General features: G+C 43.3%; 1 protein-coding gene across 1 annotated transcript in view; it reads right to left on the bottom strand.

The window, feature by feature from the left end:
• Positions 1 to 26,568, bottom strand: part of HDAC4 (histone deacetylase 4) — a 120,977-nt gene that overhangs the window by 81,474 nt on the left and 12,935 nt on the right. The window contains exons 4-6 of the mRNA XM_010134527.1: positions 21,890 to 22,040; positions 17,529 to 17,649; positions 11,933 to 12,054 (exon numbers count right to left, since the gene is read on the bottom strand). Of these exons, the coding sequence (XP_010132829.1) occupies positions 11,933 to 12,054; positions 17,529 to 17,649; positions 21,890 to 22,040 (394 nt within the window). The remainder of the gene's footprint in view (positions 1 to 11,932; positions 12,055 to 17,528; positions 17,650 to 21,889; positions 22,041 to 26,568) is intronic.

The raw sequence follows: 26,568 nt of genomic DNA, 5'->3' as shown, positions 1-26,568 counted from the left end.
CCTACAGTCAGCTTTGAAGACTGGGTCAGGTAAAAGATCGAGCCCAACAATGTTAAATGCAGGGGTCAAAAATCAGAAGGCTGATGAATTCACGATCAAATGTTAAACCATCAAAACAGTTCTTTGATAAAAACTTTTGGGAGGGGAAAGAAAAAAAAAGCAACAACTTTGAATGAATGTTTGGACAGAAAAATGCCAGCAAGAGATAAAGGGAGCATTAAAAAAAAGTGTCAGACTCCTCAAGATGATGTTTAAAATGCAGCATGAAGTGCACTGGCAAAGGGGGAGTCATCTTCTATGGTATCTGCATATAAAATGGCAGGGGACTGAATGCAAATCTGTCGTTTGCTCGGTAAGCAGAACTTTAAGAGTGGACTAGTTAAAATACAAGCGTACGCTTAACTAGCTACTATAAACTTCTCTTCAAAACAGAAGTTGACTTATTATTTTAAAAGTAGTCTTTGGGCACGTGAACATGCGGTACCTCATCCCACATCCATTAGTTGACAGCTTTAATTTGTCCCAACTATTGAGTATTTGGAGCTGCCTAAATGCTCCGGTCAAGACTTTAAAGAACAAAAGGAACATGTCACAGCGAGATGCTGCTGATACACCTATTTTAGATACATTTGCAGTGCCAAGCAGCAAATTACATACAGGTCTATGCCACAGCTGTTGAAAGGATCTGACTTCTGACAAAGAAAAACAGACAACAAAAACTTCAGCGTAAATTTTCTTCATATGCAATGTACACCCTGCATGGTGTTCATCTGAAGGACGTTTTTTGTTGGGAAAGAGAAGTAGTTGTGTGGTTTTCAAATAAGAGGGAAGGAATTGCTTAGAGGCACCTCAAAAACAGGCAGGGAAACAAAAGATCTGGGGGCACCCAACACAACCAGATACCTCCCATAAGTAAAGCCGCAATAAAAACACCCTTCCATGGAACAGGAAGGGACAGAAAATTAGAGCCTTAACAGAGAAAGCAGCTCAAGACTAAGTTATGGCAAAAGCAATGTACAATAATTCGTCAGGCAAAATTATTACGTGTATTTCTCCTTCGTTTCCTCAGCTGGGGGATCAAGTTTTGAAACACCAAACAGTCTATTTAAAGAACTGTGTTTGTTCAGTTCGCTTCGATTTCGGTTTTGTTCCCCAGATACAATCCCAAATCTAACACGATATCAAGACCTCAGAGAGCATAATCCCTACACGCATTTAACTGGGTGATACATAGACCAAAGTAGGTGAATTAAAATTCAGCACAGGCAGCACAGAGCAGTCTCAAATGCAAAGAATTTATATAGAGCATATTCTGTAATAAAAGATGTAGCTTTTAACAGAGGCATTTTCTAAACACAAAACAATAATTTAAGCTTATTCACATGATTATTATATAATAAAGAAGTATTTTTCAGCTGAAGAAAGCTGTCCTTCAAAAGTATAAAATAGGAATTTAGGCAACATGTAACTACCAATACCAGTCAACACAGGTTCAGTGCTCTCTTGGGAATACCAATTTCACCAAAAATATCCCGATATTCACCCTGTCAGGCCACATGCCCAAACCAAAGCCTGGCTCTCTGTCACTGCTAACTACTGTTAACTTAAGAGAACTGGAGACTAAATTACAAAACTTACTGGTCTTCTGCATCTTAAGATGAAATCTTTTAAACAAACACTGTGGAGTTATCAAAAAATCAGTCTGATTCCTGTTTAGCAAACAAACGAAGTTCATGCCCAAGACTGAGTCAGCTTCCACAAAGCCAGTGGGATTTCTTAAGCAGTGACATACTTAATTTGGCCTATAATAAGGATTTATACAAAGAATATTTTGTTTTCCTCTGAGTAAATTACTAACTCGAATATAAGCCAAAAGCTTCTCTAGTTTTCACAGGCTCAAACCCAAGTTACCCCTCTTATACGTCATTTATTGCAGCAGGACCCATGTAATCCAATTCTTCAACATTTATGTCATTCTTATTGTTTTCTTCCTAGAATTGCATCCCCTAAGCTGCTGAACTAATCTGACATTAAGCCTAAGTAAGACTAAAAACACAAAGTCCTGGGCAGAGTTTGTCCTGTTCCCATTACCCATCACCCACATTTATAAAAAAAAAGCAAACAATGCACCATGAAAACCCTGATCCCAGTCCTTGCACATCTTAATTCAAGCAGCTGAGGACTGGTAAGGGCTGTTATTCTTTTATTATTACTTTTAAGCTTCATACTAAGCCTCACCAGCCAGGTGAAGGCCAACGCAACCAGCTTAACTCTCTTCTAACGTCCAGGTCACGCCATGCGTAAATACAGGAGAGGGAGAGAAACAGCTGTCTAACACTGGCCTTTTGCACAACCCAAAAATTTTAATAAAGATAAATTATCTTTTTCTTAAGCAGGAGAGACCATACGTTCTGCAGCCAAGCATTTACTCCCCACCCTGCGGCTTCTTTGCCTCTATCCCAGACATATATTACTGCTTCTCCTGCAGGAGAGAAGTTTCCCTGCTTCCCTGCAGGGGGGAGAAGTAATGCTTCTATTGCACAGTGAGGTCTCTCAAAAAATGTGGATCATGACCTATCTAGTCAAGAGAACCTGGTGAAGCTGGACATGGCAAAGTTCACCTATGGTCAAACAAGAACATTGAAAGTCAGTTCACTGTTACCCCTCTGAAGGCCAAGTGAGCTGGCGTTCCTCATTTTCAAAACTTGTAGCCATCAGCATGGAGGGAGACAAGAATAATGCGGTCCCACAAATGTACCTTGTGGAAACAGGTACCACCGGGCAAAAGTGGCAGCAGAAAATCCCCAAACTACAAAGCAAAACAATAATTAAAAAAGCCCAAGACAGCCTGTTCTTCTGCAGAAACAAACAGGCTTTTTATGATCTTGGTACCATGTTGGATGGCATCACCTGAAATAATACATCTAGGAACACAGGTACAGGATTGGGACAGGGCTAGAGGAAGATATTTGCTGGATTTTTCTAATTTTTCTTAACTCTGTGTTGGCACGAGCACTGTGGAAGGACTGTTTATGGAAGTACTGTGTCCTTAAAATGAAAATTTATTAAAGGCCAATATTTGGCACTTTTCATGCTGAAGTTTAGTAGTCGCAGCATCTCAGCAGGCTTTGACACCCATTAAACTGAGCACTTGACGCTGACACTTACACGACTTCACTAGCATTGGCTTGCATGACAACAAAACTGTGCGAAATCGCAGCGTAACGGAGCTCCACGAAGGTTTCCGCTGTGCATAGCCAAAACTGGACTAGAAAAAGAAACACGTGGAAATGCCACATCTCATCTCTGCTTTCCCTTCCAAAGTCTGACTAAAGACAGCAGCTTTGCACAGTTCAAAGTATTATCTGCAAGATAAGGAACATGTGGAAGGCGATAAGGAATAGAAAGGCGAGAATGAGGTCCTCCAAGCCAGTTTCTCCAATAAAGTGTTTAAAACAGCACTGAGCTCTGCAGAAGATAGGAGAAAAAACACACAATTTCTGTGCAGCAACCAAAAAGCTGCAGTGTCTGTAGCAGAGGGAGCTACCGCCTGTCTGAACACAGGGGCAGGGAGCAGCTACAAAACCAGGGAGACCCCAGAAAGTGGTTCATGGTGACCACAACCTTTGGGGACGATCTCTTGACATTAAAATGAGCTTCTCCTAAAAAAAAAACAAAAACAAACAAAAAAAAAACTACAGGCATGTTAAACTCAGGAACTGTGCTGAGTTTTACTGAAATGTATCTTGTTAATATATAGGAGTCCAAGGTGGGTCAAAACCACACATGGTTGCGTTCCCTCTGCCCTTTGTCAAAGTCTCCTGGAGCAACCGAGCACTTGTTTTTGAGCTGCAATCTGTTCTGTACCTTGAAACCTTCCTGTCACAGCTGTGATGACCGAGCCCATACCCTGTCCTGCCAGCGCTGGGCAGCTTGCCTTTCTCCCCCTTCTCCTTGCCCTGTCCCACAGGCATCTCCCCCTCTCCTTGCCTACAGGAAGGAGTGACTGACCCTACCTCCAGCCTCCTCCTGCCCTGAATGCTTCTCCAAGGAACAGAGCAACATAAACCCAGTAAAATCAAATCTCACACTGTCACACACAGCTGCAAAGTGCTGAGGGTCAGGACAGGGGGACCAGTGCACTGAGAAGCCTGTAGGACATGCCTCAAGAGATGCCCAGTTTCCTTTGCATTTCAGTCTGGAGAAATCACTCCAAGTTACTGCTCTGGATGCCGTTCATGTGGTGCTCGTGCACAAAGCTGTCCCACAGAGGACAGGCATGCACCCACCACGCTCTCCTAGTTCACACTTGATTCTCCTGTCTGCTAGATGCAGTGGCCCAAAGGCCAAGCGTCTCAGCTCTGGCCAGAATAAACCTGGGCACATATATATACACACACACACAGAGAGGAAAAAACATGCATGCTCCTGGCAGAAAGGGAGCTGAAAGGACCAAGAAAAAGGATGGGTTCACTGAGTGATTGAGGTCCTGGGCCTCCTGGAACCCCTGCTCCCCAAAGGTGACGTTAATCAGTAGATTTTGTTTGATCTTCTACTGGAAGAGATTTCTCCTTCGATGCAGTACTGACAGTACTCCTCAAGAAGTGTTCTGATGGGAAGTGCCAGCTTTCGCCCCACAGAATCCCAGCTCTCCTGTCAAAAGAGCACCTGCTTTATCAGAGCCCTGAGCAAGGAAAGGTGAGTCCCCTCTGTCTGCCTCTAGGGAAACCTCAGCTCTGGAGAGGAGCACCCATGGAACACAGTTCATAGCCACTGGCACTGATGTAAAATGTGGGAGCAAAGAATTCCCTAGCGTGCATTTAGATGTGATTGTCAGAAGAAATGGAGGGGCTGAAGCAAGCACTTGCTGGTTCTCCAACTGTTCTTCGGTTTGTTGCTGCTCTCTGAATGTCAATGGGCTGGCCTGAAAAGCTATTCTGTAGCATCATAGTAATAAAGTAATTTTTGTCTTTAATAAGTTATTTTTGGATTAGAGAGACTGACATCCTCCAGTTGGAGCAGGAAAGGTTATTTATAACAACAGCGGTTTCTCAGGCAGGTGAGTGCCTCCTCTCAGCAGAGCACACCCCGAGGCAGTGCGTGGGTCCTGGGACACAGCGAGCTGCTCAGGAAAGCCAGACCTCTGACCACGTCAGCTGGAAGGACAATGTGGGTGGGAAAGCAAAGATGCTCTCGAACTTGAGTGACACTCCATGCTGTACAAAGCTCAAAGATTTTCTCTGAATTATACTCCCACACTACACCGGGATTTCAGCCTACTCTATTTTCCGCTAAACAATCTTTGTCATAAAACAAACCACTTAAAACATACCAATGATCAGAAACAACTCAAGAGAGGTATTATGCCTTTCTTGACAAACATGTTTTAATTATTGACAAATCCTTTCATTTTCACTTTTCTTTCTTTTAAATACAACAAGTTCAGAACAATTTCACCTGCTTAGTTGCAAACAACTCCGTGTTTCTGCAAAACCGTGAGGAAACCAACATCATCACAGGATGCTGGATGCTTTCCTCTCTCAGGCTCCTCTCTTTTGCACAGAAAAAGTTCATGAGTGAATAGGAGACAGTTAGTGTCAACGCATGGGCTCCCCACGGTGAGCCAGTGAGCATACACCATGATCTGTGGTGCCTGACAGGGACGTGCAGGCAGGGCAGGACGACGCTGCCTGTTTCATGGCCAGCTCTGGATGGGCAGCTAGTGATTGGAACCCTGTAGCCTAGGTACATCTCACCATCACCCAGGGCAGTGGTGGAGTCTCCATCCCTGGAGGTGTTTAAAAGCCATGTAGATGTGGTGCTGAGGGACAGGGGTTAGTGGTGACCTCGCAGTGGGAACAGTTGGACTCAATGATTTTAGAAGTCTCAGGCTCCTCTCTTTTGCACAGAAAAAGTTCATGAGTGAATAGGAGACAGTTAGTGTCAACGCATGGGCTCCCCACGGTGAGCCAGTGAGCATACACCATGATCTGTGGTGCCTGACAGGGACGTGCAGGCAGGGCAGGACGACGCTGCCTGTTTCATGGCCAGCTCTGGATGGGCAGCTAGTGATTGGAACCCTGTAGCCTAGGTACATCTCACCATCACCCAGGGCAGTGGTGGAGTCTCCATCCCTGGAGGTGTTTAAAAGCCATGTAGATGTGGTGCTGAGGGACAGGGGTTAGTGGTGACCTCGCAGTGGGAACAGTTGGACTCAATGATTTTAGAAGTCTTTTCCAACCTAAACGATTCTGTGATTCTCTCTAAGTGCAAGCTGGGGCTTAGAAGAAGTCATTGTTCCCAAGCTGCTCATGCTTGATTCAGCCAGGAGAACATCGACCTTTTATTTTTCTTTTAAGAGATTGGCAGGATGGAAGCTGGTCTGCAGGACCATCAGCACAGACAACCTATTTGTCAGATTCCTTATGCAGTAGGTCCCAAATGGGGGTGAGATTCAGGAAAACCACTGGCCAGGGCAGCCCTCCAAGTGGCAGACGGGCCAGATTCTGCTTGTTTGCACCACATACAAGCAAGTACGAGGACAGGTCTCCTTTGCCTTGCATTTCTTTTCTTCTTGAGGGAAGTCACTGCAGCAAAGGGGTGCATAAACCATGGGCTGACAATGCCAAGCTAAAAACTTCTCCTTGGATCATTCCTGCTAGTTCTTAACTGTGTGGACTTGAAAGTTGAATCCAACTTTTTTTTTTCTTCTCCCCTTTATCACAAGCCCTGAGACACAGTACTTGACTTGTAACCAGTTCTCCTTCTGTCACGACTTGTGCAGAAGGCAAGAGACAGTGCTGGGATGGGAGGTTTCCAGGTACGGTACTTGTTCTTCCCTGGTCCCTAGAGAAAAGGAGCTGAAAGAGGGGTCTGTGACACTTTTTACTTGTCATTTCTCCTCAAGTATGTACTACACACACACATACACCCATTGACTATCTAGGCAGGAAATGCAGAGACACAGACTTGCCAAAGATGTCTTTGTAAGCTCCCAGCCTGGCATTCAATTCAGTCTGGCTTTGGAAATAGTGGAAACTCACACCCTCAAATGCCATCCCACAGCTCTGCAGTGAAAACATATTTGGGACCACAGGAATCCTTTGCCTTCTTAAAATCTTCATGCCCATCAACGTCCTTCTGATCTTCACCTCCCCAGTGCAGCCAGCTGTGATACTAGAGTTGAAGGAAAAGCCAGGACCCAGAGCCTCAGCGATGCTCCACAAAACAGTGACTGTGGCTGCAGCAGCCACGGGCCAAGCAGTCCCAAGAACTGAGCCAAAGACACAAAAAACCAGCCATCCATTGCTCTGGATGGATGCAGGAGGACTCGTGGATCTTCTTGTGAGCAATGAATCACACCAGCTTGGCAAACATCAAAGGGCTGAGAAGCACAAATAAAAAGGAATAAAATGAAAAGATAGCATGTTTTTGATACCATCAGCTTGGTCAAAAATGCCACCTCCCCTGACACATCCGTCAGGAGAAAGGTTTAAAGGCCAGCAGCCAGCCCAGGACAGGGGAATCAAGCAGCACCAAAGGCAGAGATCCTTCCTGCGCAGGCATGAAAAGGGTTGAAGAACAGCTGTCTTGAGAAAGGTTCACTTTATGCAATAGCAGGAGCAAAACCACGAGGAGATCTGAGCCTGCTTCACATCCCACATGGGTCCTATAGACCTCACAGCCATTTTTACTCTTACAACATAAGAGTACACCCTTTATGAGTCCTTCAAAAGAAATGAGATGTTTTTCTCACTTTGGGGCCACGTTTAAACAGAGATACAGGGGAAGTGTTTCCAGTTCATGCATCCCAGCGAGCTGAATGCCTCTTGGCCAGGCCGGTCTAGAAGGTGCTTATTTGGCAAAACTTCTTTTGATTTTAACGACCCCTAATTGAAACGCTGTGGCTTTCATTAAAAATCCCGATGAGCTGTCAAGTCCCAATGAACACAAGGAATCCTTACCCTACCTCTATGCAGGAGCAAGTGGGAAAACTAGTTGTCTGACAGGACATGGTTCAGCCCTTCACAGGATGCAAAAATAACCCCAAACCAAACGAAAAACTCTGCGTAAGCAAGGGGAAAAGCATGTTAAAGAGTTAAATAATTCTCTTTTTCCAAATCTCAATGATGGTGGTCGAGTCAGCTTTCTAATTAAGAGCATGTTTTAATACATCCACTGCTCAAATTTCAGAGAGCAGGGAACACCACGAACAACGTCGCTCCTGGGGAGAAAATGAGGACACCATATTCCTTAGAAATGCAAAACTGAAAAGCCGTGTTAAAAATAACTTCAGCAGCTCCAAGAAAGCCGTTGACAAACAGCTCTTGGGGTTATCAAAACAGGCTACAAAAGACTGTCCCAGTCCAGACTCTAAAATCACCCTGAAAGGATTCTCCAGAGATTTTCTTAGAGGGTCCCAGTACAGCATAAAATGAAGCTTCATTAAATCTGGAATACACCAACCTTGATCTGGGGGCAGAAAAGGTCACTTATATTTCCCCCTCCCAATAGCTGTCAACAAAATGTGTACGCTAAAGGAAACGTTTATATAATAAAGGAAACCACACAAAAGGGGAAATAAAAATTCTTGTGCAGTGATTTAACAGCAAAAGCATGAGCAGCACCAACTGAACTGTTCCCAGTTCAGTTAAAAAAGAGGAAGAGCCCCAGAGTGGTTACACAGAGGGAACTGAGTGACATGGTTCCCCCAGCCAGGCTATGAAAAGGATTCAAGCAATTAGAAACTGCACCAGCCAGCAGCCTGGCAGGGAAACAATTTCATGCTGAAACCAAACGGCCAAGAAACTGGAACACAATTGAGTAAAACAAATCAGACAGGGTAGAAGTTCAGGGGACTCAGCATTAGGAGTGCCTTGCAAGCACCGACTGTTTCCCAGGCTGAACATTTTCAAGCACTCTTAATAAGACACCATCTCCTTCTACCAAAGCAACTGTGGCCAGTCACTGGGTCTCTCTCACACTCAGGTTTTAAACCAGAAAATTATCTCCTACTTGTGACCACATCATGATGTTTTAAGTAAGAGCAAAGAAAAGTAATATTTTTAAAACCCAGCACAATGACACATTTATCCTTTCTAAAAATTTCTCAACATGCAGGATATACTGCCGGCTCTGAAAATGCACCCGGGAAGAATCGGTCACTCAAACTGCCTTCCCGCCGCCCCCTAAGTCACTCTATCCCTAATGATGATGTTGGTCAGATTCCAGCCGTGGTAATCAGAACTGTGTTGTGATGGACTCTGTTATTTGAACTGCAAATATTTAATCAAATTTCATAAAATTGGACTATACGATATGGCAGTTTTAAATTACAAACACAAAGCCAGAGTTTTGCCTGGTGCCAACAATCTGAAAAGCTCACCCATAATAAAGAACTTTATTTAGGATGGGCTCCAACCTTCCCTGCCTTTTGTTTACACCAGACTGTTCAGGAACCTTTCTTCTCCAAGCAACTTAACATTCTTGGCAGTGAGATTTCTGCAGGATATCACTGCCAGAGACTGAAGTGCTGTTGCGTTAAAAGGAAAATAAAATGCTGAAAAAAAAAAATTCTCCCCTGGACCTTGCAAGTGAACTCGTTTGTATCACAGACCAGTCCCCAAAAGATTAATGCTGGTGCCCGAAAAGAACAAGCATCAGCATTCTGGAAAAACAAAATCAGTTCAACATCTTCCTGTTCTAAAACAATAATGATCTTGGTTGCTTCCATTTTTAATAATGTGATTAGATACATTCATCATCCTTAATTCACCCTGTCTGACAGGGCGTTTATTTAGCCAGAGTCTTACTGAGAACTTGGTCTGGGACGCAGCAAAGGGCTGAGATGTGCTCACGCTTTCTGTCTCCTGCAGAAGACCGTAACACTCGCTCCTCCCGTAACACCGGGAGCAAGAAGGGCGACCGATCCTCAAACCCAGTCTGACAAGTAAGGTCCCCTGAAGTGATGGACAAGGGCAGTTTTGGAGCATGTCAAAGCCCATTTATGCTGTGGGAATGCTAATACACCAGAAACAGATCACCTCGTTTCACAAGGTATAGAAAGACCTAAAAATCTCTTGGAATCACATTGTCCACAGACCCTAAAGTGCCTGTGGTGCCAAGGGATGCTTCCTTGCGTGGAAACGCTGACATTTCCCAAAGAAGCCTGAAAGCCTTCAGCAGAGGAGAAGCGAATGGCAGCAACAGCTGCTAGCAGCCCAGGCTTGCGTGTCTCCTCCCAGGCAGATGTGCACGACAAGCACATCTTTGTGCTTCGCCGGCTTTAGAGCTGAAGGAAATCTCCTTTGAGGGCAGCCCTCCACCAGGGCTCACCTTCCCTACAAAAGGCAAAGGCCCCAAGCCCAGACAGCATCAGTTTGGTTATCCTGGGCACTTACGACTGCACTTAATAGGGTGTTTGGTCTTTCATTATCTAGAAGCGGAGATTAGGGGATGCCCTACCCTTCAGCAATCCAGTTTACCAAGCTCTGCTTTTAGAGTCTTCCAGAAAGGGCACAGTCAAAACTACTACACCAAAGGTGTGCCCAGAAAAAACACCATACCCTGGAGAGGGCTTGCCAATGTTTGATTGACTTCGCGCGCAGCTGAAGTCTTTGGCACTTGTCACCCAACCCAGCGTGTCCACTGAGGGGGAAGACAGTCTACTGCACAGCAGATGGGAATCTGTCCATAGGTCCACCCAGCAGGCCAGGTGCTATGGTCCAGAATGAAAAGTTCCCCAAAAGGTCTTTTAATGCACAGAACTGGGAGGCAGGAGACACAAGGCAGCAGGGTGGAGGTGTATTTCTTCTTCTTGTCAGGTGGTGAAAGAAGAAAAAAACCCCAAGTTTATTAAGGTAACAAGAATTGTGAAAACAATTCACTGCACCTAAGACCTGCACTACTTCTATTAGAGAAGAAGTGCCATGAGAACTTCTGCATCCCTCCCAGAAGGAAAAGGAGGGGCTGCCAGCACTTGGGTACTGATTTAGTCTGTAGTGAATCCACAGCGAGATTTGGTTAACACACTGTCATCATTCCATATTGCAAGGATGACACACCTTTTGACTGCTGGCGCTCATGCCCCCATGTTTGAAGATCCACAAAGCATACCTGAGAAACAGCTACGCAGCACCCACAGAAGGTGCAAAGTTCAATCATACCTGCTTTCCTCTTACCTCCGCTCCATCCCTTCAGAGAAGTTTTTTTCCTAATCTAAAGTGATTTCTACCACGCAGCGCTGTCTGCATCATCCAGGAGGGCAGCATTGCTCTCCAGCTTGGGACGAGTTCATGGAAGCTTAGCTATTCCCCAAAGGAAGCAGCCGAGGATCACAAGCTGGCCAGGTTAGAAGCTGAGGCTGTGTTGGCTTAGGCATGTGATACGGAGCTGAGGACCACAGCCAACCAAAACAACCTGGTTTACATTATATATAGTTGGGAAATAACTGACCTGCTTAGCCACCATGCAGGGAAAAACCTAACTGAGAAATAACTGTCTAGGTGTGAACCAAAACCGTCGCAGGAAGTCCCGACGCTTTGACTGGCAGAAACATTTTTATTTATTTTAAGTATAAACTTGCATATAAAATGCAAATCCCAGAAGAAATGAACTTTTCTTGGTACTTTTCTCACTCAGCAAAACATACTTTGTCTTCAGACACCCAGATCTCTGTATTAGCTTTGACTTTGTGAAAACACCTCACACTTCGACACACAACTCTGCTGTCTCCTGCCTGCAGCTTTGCAAGTCCACACGCCCAAAGCAACTCCAGCCTCTCTCCAACACTGCACGTACAGTGAGAGGTGAAGGACAGCAGGATGCCCTGGGTGCTCGTTAAATAAGTCACATGGTAACATATAAAAAAAAAAAAAGGACCAAGTGTCACAGCAAAGACAGTAGCAACACAGAAAATCGGCACAAGCGGTACCTGTTTTTCTGAGCGGGAAGTCATCTTTGGAATCGTACATCCCCAGTACAGGGTGATTGTAGGTGCCGGATACGCCGCTTTGGGGTGGGGAGCTCTGGTCCAGTGAGCTGTGCTGTGTCTTCCTGCACAGAAAGAAAGAGAAAGAGAAGGGAGAAGCTTTAGACCAGTGACACACAAGGGGAATGAATGCAGCTTCGCCCTATCTGTTATCTCTCAGTTAGTGGGGAACAGTGCAAAAAAGACCTTGGTACTCACTTTGTCCTTCTAGGCACTCTTACAAAAAAGACACTGAAGTCTAATACACAGGGAGGTAATGAAACACGTGCTTAATTTTCTGTATAAGAATTACGCTGTTGAGCACAGCTCAGCTCATGAAGGTGTTTAACCCTGAGTATAATTTTAAGGGTGCTCTTGGGCTGGGTTTTGCAAATCATATTCTTGAAGCTAAACATGGGTGTTGTTACCCCCTTCACTGAATAAAATCCAGACATATTGAAGTCTAAGGATGAAATAAAACCAAAGGATGAGCACAGTAGGTGCCACATGTCTAAACTGGCCAACAGCAGCCATGCTGCACAGGTGGTCTTCTGCCTTTCGCTTTGCTGCCGCCCGACCCAAGCACCTCGCAGAGATAGGGCCAAACTACTCAACACCTTTCCAGATTAACTTCTCAAAGCTGATAATTTATAGCTTTGTTTGAGCAGGCTGCTGGAACTAAATTACGGTCTGTTTGCTAAGGATATTAAATAATGAATGAGTTTTCTAAGCCTCCTACCAGTTTGTTGGCTGCATTTTTCCTCCTTAATGACTTGCGCCCAGCTTTGCTGTTTCTCGGGAGCTCTACCAACCCTGATCAGTACAGACTTCGGGGAGTCTCCAGACTGTGCATGTTAGCAGAGTAGCTACATCAACAGAATGACTGATTTAGCCATACGGCTATCAAATAATCTCACATTTTAAGTTTAAATAAACAGAATTTAAACCCTGTATTACTTCTTCAAAACACTTAAAAAAATGGGAGAACAGAGAGCGAGCACTTTGTCAGACAAAGTGAGTATTTGCATTTTTACATTGCCTAATAACCAGGCATTCTTGGAGACCTTGGTTCAAAACATTCTCCTACAAATGGTTCTTTAAGGAAGCAAAATGAGCCATTCCCAACTGAAAATTACACCTCTTCATCCAATTCTTTGAGCAGTTAAGTTTTGAAAGCTCAGATCAGAAGGAGGCTGTTTGGTGAGACACAGAACATCGATTCCGCTACAAGTTACACCCTTCAAAAAATAAGGGGCTAACGAAACATCAGGAAAATGCATCGAATTTGCACATGATTTGCTTACAAAACAATCTCTGAAAAGTTTATTTGAACATCTACATCAAAATGTTCTATACCCATATTTCTTACCAAGCAGCATGATTCACTGTGGCTGCCTAACTCTCCCCCCTTTATATTCCAAACTGCTCTGTCCATACATGCAGAATAATTTTTCGGGCTCTTACACAGTTGTATTCTTCATTAGTATTCGTGCACATCATGTACTCTTATATTCGCACCAATAAATGCCCACATGCACGCACAGTTTAATCATCACCTGAAATCAAAACAGCACCAAACTGAAAAATATTTGAATCCCTCCCGAAAACAGGAGCCGCTTTCTCCTCCCAGATCTGCTCACACTATGGGAAGGCAGCACAGAGAGATGTTTCACAAACAGGAAGCCCAGACGCTGCAAGCCAAGAGCCCTTGAACCCATCATGGCACACAATGAACATTTTTGCTCTTGCCTATACAAGCAATAGGACTTTTCTTTCTCCCTTTTTTTTTTTTAAGTCATGACTTAAGCTGCACAATCACATACATTGAAGCTATTTTCATCATTTTGTTAGGGAATGCACAGGAACTCAAAGGGCCTGTTTAGATGTGCTTGGGGGTTGCTGAATGACAGATATTTAACTCTGCAAACAGGAATACATTATACAGCTCAAGGACCGGGATCCAACGCCCTACGCTGCTTCGAGCAAAACGCACTGGTCTTGCATGCCCATTCCAGAAGTCTTGAAAGCACTGAAATCGTATACTAAATCGAGCTTGCAGGCATTCCTTCACATAACACATCCCCTGTTCTTTGAGCTCTAAGGTCCTTCAAAAACCCGTGCACACAGCAAAGCACACGCGACGTAAACTGAGTATACATTCAAACATAGGTACCTGTGCTAGAATGCTCTGCGTGCAGAGACTGTAGACACCTATGTACGCTGGAATAATTTAATGTATAATTATACCTCTCTACCTCCTTACTGTGCAAATACTCACTCCCTTTCCTGATTGCTACCACACTGAATGGCTTCTGCCAGCAACTTCCTAGGGAAATAATAGCCCTGTTCGCTAAGCCCGAGGTGCTCTGTCTGTGTTTCTGCGAAGCCACTCATACTAAGTATCTTGAAGAGGAAAACTTCCAAGGAGCAGGGCTGTCCAGCGGGTTCAGAATCCACAGAAGGGACAGTATGACAGTGAAACTCAAAAGAACTCCTTCTGCTGTTGCCTGTCATCAGCGTAATCTGAAAATTACAGTCCACAAAGCTACTTCACACAATTACTTATAGACTGGAGCTGTGTACATTAAACAGAGTTTACAAAGTGGCTTGGATGCTGAGCTGCAGATCGAGCAAGATCTCTGTGAAAACCTCCAAGAAACATTGCTCAGTGTTACCAAGTTCCTTTCTTTTGTTTAGTAGATCCTTCGGACTATGATGACTACATTCTGCAAAACCTCTAAAACTGATCCCTTTTCATTTCAAGGGTTGATCTGCAAGAGCAGCAATGCCCTTTAACATCAGTGATTAATTAGAAAATATTCACTATGAACAGTCAACATTCCACCAGCAACTGACAGTGTTGAACAAAGTTAAGCGGACAACAGATACTGAAGGCAAAAGCATCTGGACATCTCGATGGACAATCAAAGCCTGGCCCAAAGGAGCGACAGCTATTTCACATGTCAACGGGACATATTTTCATGTCATGGCCATTGACGTTAAACTGCTGTGGTGTTCAATACCCTTAGGAGAACTTTTTTTTCCAAGTAATGCTTTAATTTTGTTTTTAAAAAGGAGTTCAGAAACCTTAATAAGACCAAAGGAAGTGCTTAAAAGCAGGCGTGTCATTTAAAAGACTATTTCAGCATCTGTTACCACTTAATTGGCTTGCCTGCTCACAGTAGGAGCATCAAGTCTATCTTCTGCAAGCCTCGTTTGCATGCGTTAAATCCAAACACCACCCAGTTGAATCACATTAGAATTATGTGCGTACATAAATATCTCTCTAACTGAACCAGTAACCTATGAGACGCCATATAAATAAATACTAATGTGTAATTGATTTAAAGGTTTTTCTCCTTTCCAAAAAAAAAAATGGTTTTAAAATAGAACAGAAATGAAAAACCTCCAACTACTTCCCTAACAACTGAAGGGTTCATTTAAAAATCCTCCACCGCAAGATGAGACACTACAGTCACGCAGCCCTGCTGCCACCTGCCCTCCTCCAAGGCTGAGCAGAACGAGCTCACGCCTCCCTGCAACTTAGCACCACGACAGACCCTTCGAAAGATTTGTGAGGTCTCCGAGGCTCTTTCTTCCCTCTTCACATCTTGTGGTAGAAACCAGAAGACTGATCCTCTCCCCACCACAAAACAGATGGAGGGAAGATGAGAGGCTGGCAAGCCTGTTAAACCCAGAAGAAAACGATGTCCCCTTGCCCAACAGTTTGTACATTGTCTCTACCTCTTGGCATTCCTGGAGCATCACAAGAAAGGGATTAACATATGTCGCAATAAACCTAAACAATATATATTGGTGCTCGGAAAGTTCTCAGTGTTAGCTTAAAACAGGGCAGGGAACATACTGAAACCTTAAACATGATTTGGCTAAATAATGTCCTGCATCACCCCTGGCCCTGGAACATACAGGGGAATTACTTTGACTCATCTCCCGAAGCTGGATTCTCAGTGAAAAAGTGCTCATTTGAAAACTGTGCAAAACACAATGAATTCAGACCACTCCCAAATCTATTTTTTCTCTTTTCTAAATTCACCTGTGACGGCAACCCTATGCCAGGTCTCTCTAGGGCCAAAGGATCAAAGGGATTGGAAGACAGCATTTTTTTATTATCCTTAATTCTAATTGACTTTATACCACTTTTGCATTACCAGGCTTTTTAAAAAACAAGCAACCAACCAAAGGAGAACACAGTGGTTCAGAGTCTTCAATTGCCTTTAATAAAATCCTCAAATTTCTGGGTGACTCTCAATTAAGAACAGTGGAAAATCAATTATCTAAAAAAAAGATACTTATGTTGCTTTGACTGAAATTCAGTTCCTTCTATTTCTTCTACCATCCTTGATACTAACCTAGCGGGCCTTCAGCTATTACCTTTGCATAAGTGATCAACATTTCACTACTTTAACCAGTGCCATAATTACATAATTTGGAAGTCTCAGATGTGATTTTCAGAGATGTATTAAAACTGCTCAATCTCGCCTGACTGGAATAATGTTTGAATTTTTCTGCCAACTACACTTTAGCATTTCTGTACCAGCTCATTCTTGTATTTGGAAACATCTTCTAGCTATGACCTCATCATCCCAGAATACATGCTAATTTTTTATGACTTAAAATACTGACAGACACTCAGCTTGAACACAAATTTCACAGCAAAACTTGCTTGACTTTTGTCATTCAAAATTTCATGAATTTATGGTCACTGGAGACAACATCCAAAACACTTTTTTTTGTTAAACATAGATATTCACAGTGTTATAGTAGGGCGAGTTTTCAGATCCGTCTCAAATTCTCTGGTTTTGTTTTATACAATGAGGAAGTGAATGTCTGAAACTGAAATTTGTACCATTCTCAATAATGCCATCGTTTATATTTGCTGTTTGGTGCGTTTACGCTAATGAAAGAAGTCACTCCTTGTTCCCATGTCATTATAACACCAGCTGTTACCTTCTCAACCCTCATGACATTTAGGTTTTCTGGAAGACAACAGTTGAAAACATAGATGTTGGGACAATTCCAATTACAAGTGCAGACAGGATGTACTTGATGTTTCCAGCATTTTACAGAGAAGAGCCAAGAAAGGAAAACTTCCATCTTGGAGAGATTAAGATGAGCGGTAAGCATTAAAGGCTTTAAAAGTGCAACGCTAGCTCAGCTATCCTGAGTTGCAATTCACTGAACACAAAAAGTCATTTTCCCATCTTACTGAAGTTCAAGTTTCACAGCATCTGGGTGAAAAAGAGAATTTGTAAAGGTTGCTCTTGATGGGAGAACTTGCAAGTTTGAGTAACCGTGGATTAAAGATGACAGCAAAGACCTCTACTCACAAAAATACTGTGACTGTCACCGAAGATATGAAATAATTCACACTGAAACCCTCTGTGAAACGCATTTTGGTAACATACAGCAAAGTCAAACCCTGGTTCTACCACTGTTCTCGTTCACCCAGTGAACCCATCAGCTCTATTCCCCACCTCTCCAGCAACTGTGAAAAAGGTGGCACTGGCTGAATCATGAAGATAAGCCCAGTACCACTTACCCATACCAGAAGCGAGGGTCACTGGATATGCAGTGGTTGAGATTCCGGTGTGCCAATGCCTTCTTCTTATTTAAGACAAATTCTTGTAATTTCATCTTTACTTCTGTGCTTGCCACTGCACCTGAAATGTCAAAAATAAAAAAGGTTATTTCCTCGATTCACATACATTAAAGAATTTACATTGCTAAAAAGACTTAGAGTTAAATTTTTGATCTCCAGGCCAAAGGAAGAACTTTTCTTTCAAAAAGAAAAGAATAAAGTGCCTCCAGTGAGGAGGAGTTTTTGATTTGGGTTTGGGTTTTTTTTTTTTTTGCCTTTAGCATTGCATATAATCACAAATTACGTTTGAAAACAGAGGTTTAATCAGAGATTTATCATTTCACTATAAAAGATTAATGAAGAGGATTTTTACACTTGCATAAAAGTACACTTAGAATAAAGCACTTGTACTAGGTATTCCAGCTTTCTTTTAATCAAAGGTATTTAAGAAAAAGGGTCTTCTGCACACTCAAGTTTTTAAATGTCACATCTGCAAGAAGAAGGGGAACGAGGAGAATGTCTCATATGTAGATTTTGTCTTGAAAACTCTTGTAAATAGGGTCCTCTTTGTTCAAAACTATCTGTGTACAGTAAGACCTACATAATATTCCAATTCATTTACAAGTGTGCAATCTATTTCTTCCAACAGAAAATCCAACATTTAAAGAAGAAAGTCAGTAATTTTGTATCGTAGAGTTAAAATGTCAACTGTGTAATTTCTAATCATTATTTCCTCCATAATAGAGACCAGTCTGTTTTACTGCGATGATGGATTAAAATTATCATTCGGTTGACAGAACAGATTCGCAGGCAGAATTCCTGATGGAGTAACGCATAGAAAGTTTGGCAAGCACAACACATGGAAAATGATGGTTCATCTATACCGTGGCATAAAGCAAGAATTCCAAAGGAAAATAGCTGGGCTACACGAAACTGAAAAGGCCAGGAAAACTCTCTGCTCTACTGGGAATAAAAAGTTGAAATATGACAGGGTGATCTTTTGTCTCCTGGATCCTACTCAACAACGCAGTGCCATTTGACAGACTGGAGAAACAGTTTTTTCTGTCTCCCCAGGAGAAGAAAACTGCAATATTTCTGTAAAGCACTGCCTGAAGATGTAATATTGTTCAACCACCACATTCAAAAGCTTGGAAATTCACCTTTTTAGGGCCCTGCCTTTCTCACAAGCTCTACCAATTTAGGTTTGGCATGTAGCCCAATGAGTATTTCAACTGAGGAGCTGGAGATAAATTCATAGGAGGGTAGCCGCTAGACCAGAATAGGTGACAAATTCATGCTTAAAGGCCATCTCTCTCCAAGAAGTGTCAGTTTTAATCTACCAGCATCTTTAAATTTATCAAACATGGCAGTGTTCCGTCAGTTTTGGATAAATCTGACATTACTTAGAAGACTTGAAACTAAACATTTTTGGATCCTCAGGCTTAGAAAAGCTCCCCTTTTGTAAAGGAAAAGAAAGGCCCCACGCATGCTTAAAAAGATAAAAATGTGTATGTCTCCCCTTCCCTGGGCAACACTGGAGCCACAGACCAAGCTGTGATGTGAGACCTTTCGACCACTACTCAGCTCTTGACCCTTGAGTTGAAAGATCAAAAGAATAAAGCAAATCTAACTCACTTTTAATACACTGTACTGGGTCATTCTGGGCCCAGTCACACTGGTACAGGTAGAAGCAGTGTGCAGTATCCAGTAAAGACGTTAAATAGGACTCCAAAAGCAGAAAGGGACAACTTGTCACATATGTGATAGTACACACCATGCAGGGGTGAAAGAGAAGAGGACAAGAGCAGAAGTCGGACATCAAAAGCCCGTTGGTATGGAGTAAGTCCATCGGCAGGAAGCAGACACTCAACTCCAACGGAAGCAAAAGGCAAGGCAGAATAAAAGTAGGACGACAGAGAAAGAACCGGAGAGTAAGTGCCCACACAGCAGCCCTGCCTAGGGGAGCAGCTGAGCACGGTGAGGAAGAGCAAGCTGGGAAGCTGGCCTACTCATTTAGAGGGTCTGAGTGTATGAGGAGCAGGGAGCCAAGAGCACATCACCTGATAAAACTGCCAACAGGAGAGAGCCTCAGCGAGCGAAGTACTGCAGACAACAGCACAGCTTTGAAGAGTCAGAAGACTGAGCCAGGTTAACACCGCAGAGACAAAACCAAGTTACGGGCTGTCCCAGGATCAAATAGTTCCCGAATACAGGACAGTTGTAGTGGGGAGAGAACGAGGGAGGGCAGAAGCAGGACAAGGCTCTTGGGGAAGTGGAAGGCTGCACAGTGCAAGAGTAGAGGAGCAGAACAAATCAAATATAACGGGAGACAGCCCTTAATGATAATGTGGGCTGATCACAGCCGGCCAGCTTGTAGGAGAAAGTCCAAGACAAGCCACAGTCCAAGGCTGCCTGAGCAGCAAGGGATTGAACAGTTCATCTCCGGAAGCGGCTGGAAACTCCAACGCACAGGACCAGTTCTAGGGTCAATGTTAACAGGGACAACGCAGGACAACCAACTACCACTCCTTATCCGGCGCAAAGCCCACCTTTATTTTCAGATACGCTTTCCTTTTTTTTTTTGTGGAAGTCATGCTTTTGATCAAAAGCTTCATGAGAGCAGCAATCAGTTCATGATGGGCAGGTTAAGGCTCCCGAGACGAGAATGCAAGGAACTGATATTATGTTAATCTGAACCGATTTGTTATTTGCCTTCTAAAAGGTGTAAGACAATGTATTTTGGCTTACACTGATGGAGGAAGAGGGAGGATCAAGTATACATCTATTATACACTCTTCATATTTCAGATCAGGACAATTTTAGCTGTGCTGAGCTTAACAAAATCTTGTGATGTGAGAAAATTAACTTAAGTATTCTTAAAAGCTGGGGTGCTATAATGATTACACACCATAATGCCTCTTAAATATAAAGTAATTTAAAAATAAAACTGTGGTCACGGGAACGGGACCCTCAGTTAACATCCCCAAATTCTGGTTCTTTCCTCTCCATGCATGCGTTTCATCCAAAAGGTGCTTTGGTGTTTTTGCAATTTTACAGAGATTTGGGCATTTTTATTCATTTTCACATTAATGAGAATAGCCAGATAGCAATTTTGCAGAAAGACCCAGCAAAACACTGACACAATATTAACAGCTGATGAGAAGAGCAGGGTGAAGTGGAAACGCGTATAGCTTTCATCCACTTTGGAAAATCACACGCAGCAGTCAGAAAATGGAAAGTATCACACATGGCAGCCAACCAGGCACCAGAGCAGCAAACCTGCATCACCATCACCACCCTTTACTCAGTCCTGAATGTTAAATTGCTGCTTTTAAGTAGATTCTAACTCTTTGGTCTTTCTAGTATTTGAAGCGAATGAAACCCAACTCAAACACAGAGAGACATGCTGGACCTCCTATGAACTGCTTTGTGAAGATAGTGGGGTAAGTCTGAGCATTCCCTCATTTGGGCTGCAGTTTCAAGTCTGCTCATGCAAGAGGCACGTGCAGGGAGTGGGGAATTCAACCTTCAGATAGTTACTTTTAGTCTCCTAGACCCCAGTCCGTTCCTACTAGAAAAACTCTTCTTGGAGCTTTATCTAGTTCCTGTTCCCCAGAGCGCATCCCATCTCCTGGTACCCTTCAGCCCTCTCCACTTCTTCCATCACCGGCTCCTTTATTTCATTTGAAATGAAGACCTAACGAGTTGATAGTATGACTTGGCGAGGTATTTTTCCTCCCATTCATGTCTAAAAGAAAACCGAACAAGCAACCAAAGTGTCTTTGATAAGGGAAATTGTGAGGCCATAATAATTTCACTGAAGCTCGTGAAGTGCATAATGACACGTGGGAAAGCCAACCACAATCTGTAACCTCATGAAAGAAGTACTTTCTGAATGAAAACACTTTAAAGCTAAGAACTGAGAACTCAGTTACATCTTAAAAGAGTGAAATTAAGACAAGTATAAGAACAAGAAAAGCAGTGTGCATCTGGTGTATTTTACGGGCTTAATATTCTGCCTCCATTAGGAATGCTGCCAAAAATACTTCAAAAAATGTTAAATCAAGTAAAGAGACGATACGCTTCCTTTTGAAAAATGCTGAAATGGCATTTAGTAAGACAAAAATGAAGATAAAGCATAGAAATACGTTTCTCTCTTACCCTCTATACCTCCTACCAGTTTACATAAGCTCCCTGTGCAGCCAAGCTCTGCAGAGAGGCTCCTGTGAAGGTTTCTCCAGCTTTGTAAGGCTGCTTTATGGCTTCCATTCACCTGTTCTACCTGTCTTCACTGAAACAAGTGAGCTGCTTTTGCTACTTACTTTCTTTTCCTTTCTCTTTGTTTTTTAGCTGCTGAAGTTTCTGCTCTCGGTGCTGCTTCTCCAGCTCCTGCTCTTGTCGGTGCTGCTCCAACTTCCTCTGGTGCTCCAGCAGCTCCTGCTGATGCTTCATTGCCAGCATCTCCTGCTGCTGCTACGGAGACAGGACGAGGGGATAAAGAGCAAATTAACACTGACAGACTTCCCAGAGCTAAACCAGAAACTGCTATCAGGTGACAAGAATGTTGCTTGATTTACAGAAACAGGAAAAACGGCATTTTCCTCATCTAGAGGCTCCTGCACCACAATTCCCTTCATACAGCCCACGGATAGGCAGTTATACTAAACCACAGGCGCTAAACCATAAGCTCTGGGCTTCAGGGCACTGTCCATTTACAAGCACAAGCATCCTGTTCAGAAAACACCCTCTTGGAGAACGCGACAAAAAGCTTCTGCCCAAAATAGGTGCTTCCCCAACCACTTTGCCGCTGGGTCCCTGGATATTTGTTTTCTCTCCATCACTTGTTTTAAGTAAACCCCTTTAGGACGCTTTAGTTACGAATGCTCATTCATTCACCATATACAAACCTAATGCTGAAGGACTCCTGCTGAGCTCACCAGGTCAGCAGCAAAATACGCCATCGTCAACACAGGCTTTGCAAGACCAGTTCAGTTCCCCTGTGCATATAATTTTTTGAATAAGCCTTTAATTATATGACTTTGCACTCTTATTTCTCCAACAGTCCTTCTCTCCCTCTGTGTATATAGAGCAGTTCCCATGGACTGGGACAACCATACCTTTTTAACTACATCAAACACTGGTAATTTCCTGTCTGCCGCACAAACCTCACAGCCCAAGCTAAACACAAAAGCATTACCTGCCTTGTGGGCATGATCACCACCCATTTCTCAGCCTAATTATAAAAGAATTGATTCATCACTATTAAAAAAAAATCCAATAATCTCTCAAGGAAGAATTTACTACCCCAGCGCTCTTGAGTCACACACATTCAAGGAAGAACCAGGAGACAGGCTGCCTAATTAAGGTCAAGATTTGCAAAGCTTTCATCAAATGGGATGTTCAAGACTTGAAGCACCAAAGGCTCCTGCCCCCGTCCACTGTGCAACACCCCCTCGGGTCTCCAAATCCCAGCACCTGGAAGATGTGCATGGACACACCAATTTCCTGGAAAATCTAGAGTGGATCTCCCAAACCCAAAGCATCTTTTCTGGGTCCAGGGAGGATTTCCCCAGGGACTGGAGGCAAATGTTCGATCGTTGGGCTCTGGGGTGGTACCTGTCAGTGCTCAGAGAACACCCCACGTTTTGACAGCCAGCCAGGAGCAAGCTGGGCTGTGGAAAAGCAGATGACAAATGACAAGCCTCAGCAGCTTGCAGCTTGGCTAGGTGTGAATGGATCTCCATGGGGCTTGCAAAAGGCGATTCCCCTGGCACAGGGCTTCTCCCTTCAGTTCCACTGAAAATTGCTTTTTCTTAAAAAAAGCTCAAACTAAGATTTGCCACCTTCCAGTGTTGTTTGCATCCTCTGCAGCAAGATACGTGCTAAAGCCAGCTACAGGGGCTGCTCCGATGTCTCCTGCAAACTCCCCTGCAGGCAGGAGCCCGCCAGCTCCCCGCCGCCCCGATCGCCTGACGTCCGCCCTGCGCTCTTTATGTTGGCAGCTTATAAACTAGCAGATTGATTTTAAGCTGGCAACCGTCACCTCCAAAACCCTTACCGCTCTAGTGATACGAGACTTCTCCGAGGCTGGACTTAACGGGTACCTGTACTCACACACCACTCACTGCTCCAGGTGCACAAAATCCTGTATGTGGAAAGGGACAGGGCAAGCCATGGCTATGAAGACAGGGAACCTGCTCCCTCCAAGAACACGTCTCACTCCATCCTTCTCCAAACCCTGACAGCATGAGCATACACAAGACTCTCACCCCACAAACACCGATTTTTCCATCTCTTTTTCTATTTAGGCTTTTGACAGCCATTTCTTATTTTAATCTGAGGTACTGTACATTAGTACTACCCAATGCTTCAGCTGCATACAGACTATAGAGAATACACATAAAATTATACCATTCTATATAAAGATGCAAAAAAATAATCTGCCTGGCTATCTGCTGGAAATTCTTGATGGAGGAGTCCCTGCTGCTGCCGGATCCAAGCAGGCAGACTGTTGCAAAACACCGAAGCCCAGTTAGCAGAATTTGCGGTGACTGCACCTATGTTTCCCTTCCTAATTCTATTGAATTTTATGTAAACAACGAAAAAAAAAAGCCAGACTCTAAAAGCCTACCAAAGGAAAAAACCAAAAAAATCCTAGAGAAAACTAGTTATTTTTGTTTTATAATTAAGCAGCCGCTTCCGCTAACACATCTCCATTTGGAGAAAGAGAATCTTTTCAGACTTCCAACAAGTCCACCACATGGTGGGCTTTTATAACCTAGCCATAGAAAGTATGCAAATGAACAATATTTAATGCACAATATGTTAAAACAGGTTTTGTTATTTTTATGAAATCAGGAGCCTTTTCTCTCCATCTGCAGTCTCCGAAGCTCTGCATGCTATGCTTCCTGTGATGGTTTACATACATTAGGATGCTTTAGAAGGAACTGTGCTTTCATTGACATCTGTAGTGAAATGTAAATGAAAAGACCAATTTGTAGCTGGATGGCATATAGAAGTTTCATTAGAGATGTATTGTTTCCGCTGATTTTGACCCCAGTTTTGAAATCTTTTCAAAGTTGAAAAACTGAGAATAAGAAAAAAGAAAAAAAAAGAAGCAACCTCTCCAATCATACCCATGAAAAGAGAAAAGAAATTGCTTTGTCGGTGCCTGCTGGAGCCTCAGAAAACGACTAAAGAAAACCCATTCGGGTGCTCTGTCTGAACTGAGACACCTTCTTACAGCATGAATATTTCTCCACACTTAGGGCTGAAAACCAACCACACCAACGGTATTTTGTCAGGAAATTCACCGTGCAGGCTCGGCACAAGGCAGGAGCGCAGGTGATGCAGTGCCTTCACCAGCTTGGGCAATCCAGCTTGGTCCTCCGAGGACCTCGGAGAAGGATTTGCGGCGCAGACCTAAGGTGAGGCTTGCATTGTCATCCTCGCTGCTATGACACCCATCTTGTCAGGGCAGAGCCAGAGGGAGTAGAGCCATCACATTAAATCACAGACTTCTGTGCAAAATGCCCCTTCTTTGCTTTAAAACTGTACGCTTTGAAGTTCACTTGATGCTAGACTGTGCCCCAGATTTTATATTTTGGGGGGTTTACAATTTAATTTTCTTAATTTTTTTTTTTTTTTTTTTGCTGATGCTTTGTGAAAAAAAAACCCCTAAGCAGCACAAGAAATAGCGTGGCCCAGATTTTTATTTTTGGGGGGTTTACAATTTAATTTTTTTAATTTTTTTTTTTTTTTTTTTTGCTGATGCTTTGTGAAAAAAAGACCCATAAGCAGCAAGAGAACCACCAGCTAACAGGAGAAGCGGGAAACCTGCTAACTTACAAAAAGCTGTCCTGTGCACAAAAACCCCTCAAACTTCAGAAGAATAAGGGCTTCTGCTTCAGTTAAAGAAATCAAGGCAGATTTTAAGAGGTAGCGAGCATTCAGACCCATGTGTGCTCAACTGCAGCGAGCTCTTACACCCTTCCCGCACTCAACTTCTCTGTCAAGGGAATACCCACACATAGTGGGCTTGGTCTGGCATTTAACCTTCCTTTGACTACCTCGGTGGAGGCAAAAAAAAAAAAAGCCTAATGATGTCTAAGGGCAAAATGCTTCAGAGCTGAATTTGAGTGGGATGCAATCTCCCATGCTTGGAACTTTTGGAAAGTGCCCGAGTGAGGAATTTATAAGCATCTCTTGAACTGCAATTCATGGCATACCAAGAGACGCTGAGTTGGCTGAGATAAGGATTTTTAATTACCAAGCGAGTCCATGCTCACGTACCACATAACACATCAGATCTCCCTTGCTGGCAAATGAATCAACACCGACCCCGCAACATCCGTGTGTTAATTGTGCGTAGCTGGAGCGGTGTGTTTTTTTCCCCCCAACTGTAATGAAATTTAAATATTTGAGAAATATAAAGTGATACACCAAGGGAAATCCCTTGCATCCAGACTAATTCAACTATCAATTTGAGGAGCGAATCACGTGACGAACACGCACACTGTATCAGGGAGTGCAGTAGGAACATCTGAATCAGGTGCTCGTGCCAAAATAAATATTTGTAAATGTTTATAACTATGGGGATTCCTGCATATGGTTAATGTCACTGCTTCCACTATTGATGAAAACTGCACAAATGTTCAGCTGTACCTGGAGGTAGTGTTCCTGGTGCTCCTTTAGCATACATTAATCTTAATAAATGTAATAAGAAGAATGCAGAGAGTTTCCAGGTATTTATCTACTGCCAGCTAGCCATGAGGATGCAGCAGTGCAGTGGATTTTGCCATCGTATTCCTCAATTGTCTTCAGTTCTTGAGCATGTCTACCTAGAACAGAGACTGCCGCCTTATCAGGAAGCACACTGTCAACTTCCACTGCACGAAGAAACCTCTTTTTAAGCAAAGCCGAGCTAAAATAATTTCCTTTAGTTGTTACGACACAAGTGGAAAGTCTGAAATCTACCGCAGCCTCAGCCCAGAAGCCAGTT

Source organism: Buceros rhinoceros, unplaced genomic scaffold (assembly GCF_000710305.1).
Source record: "Buceros rhinoceros silvestris isolate BGI_N320 unplaced genomic scaffold, ASM71030v1 scaffold6874, whole genome shotgun sequence".
NCBI lineage: Eukaryota > Metazoa > Chordata > Aves > Bucerotiformes > Bucerotidae > Buceros > Buceros rhinoceros.
Note: the sequence above shows the minus strand (reverse complement) of the source record. Positions and strands in the feature narration are given on the sequence as shown.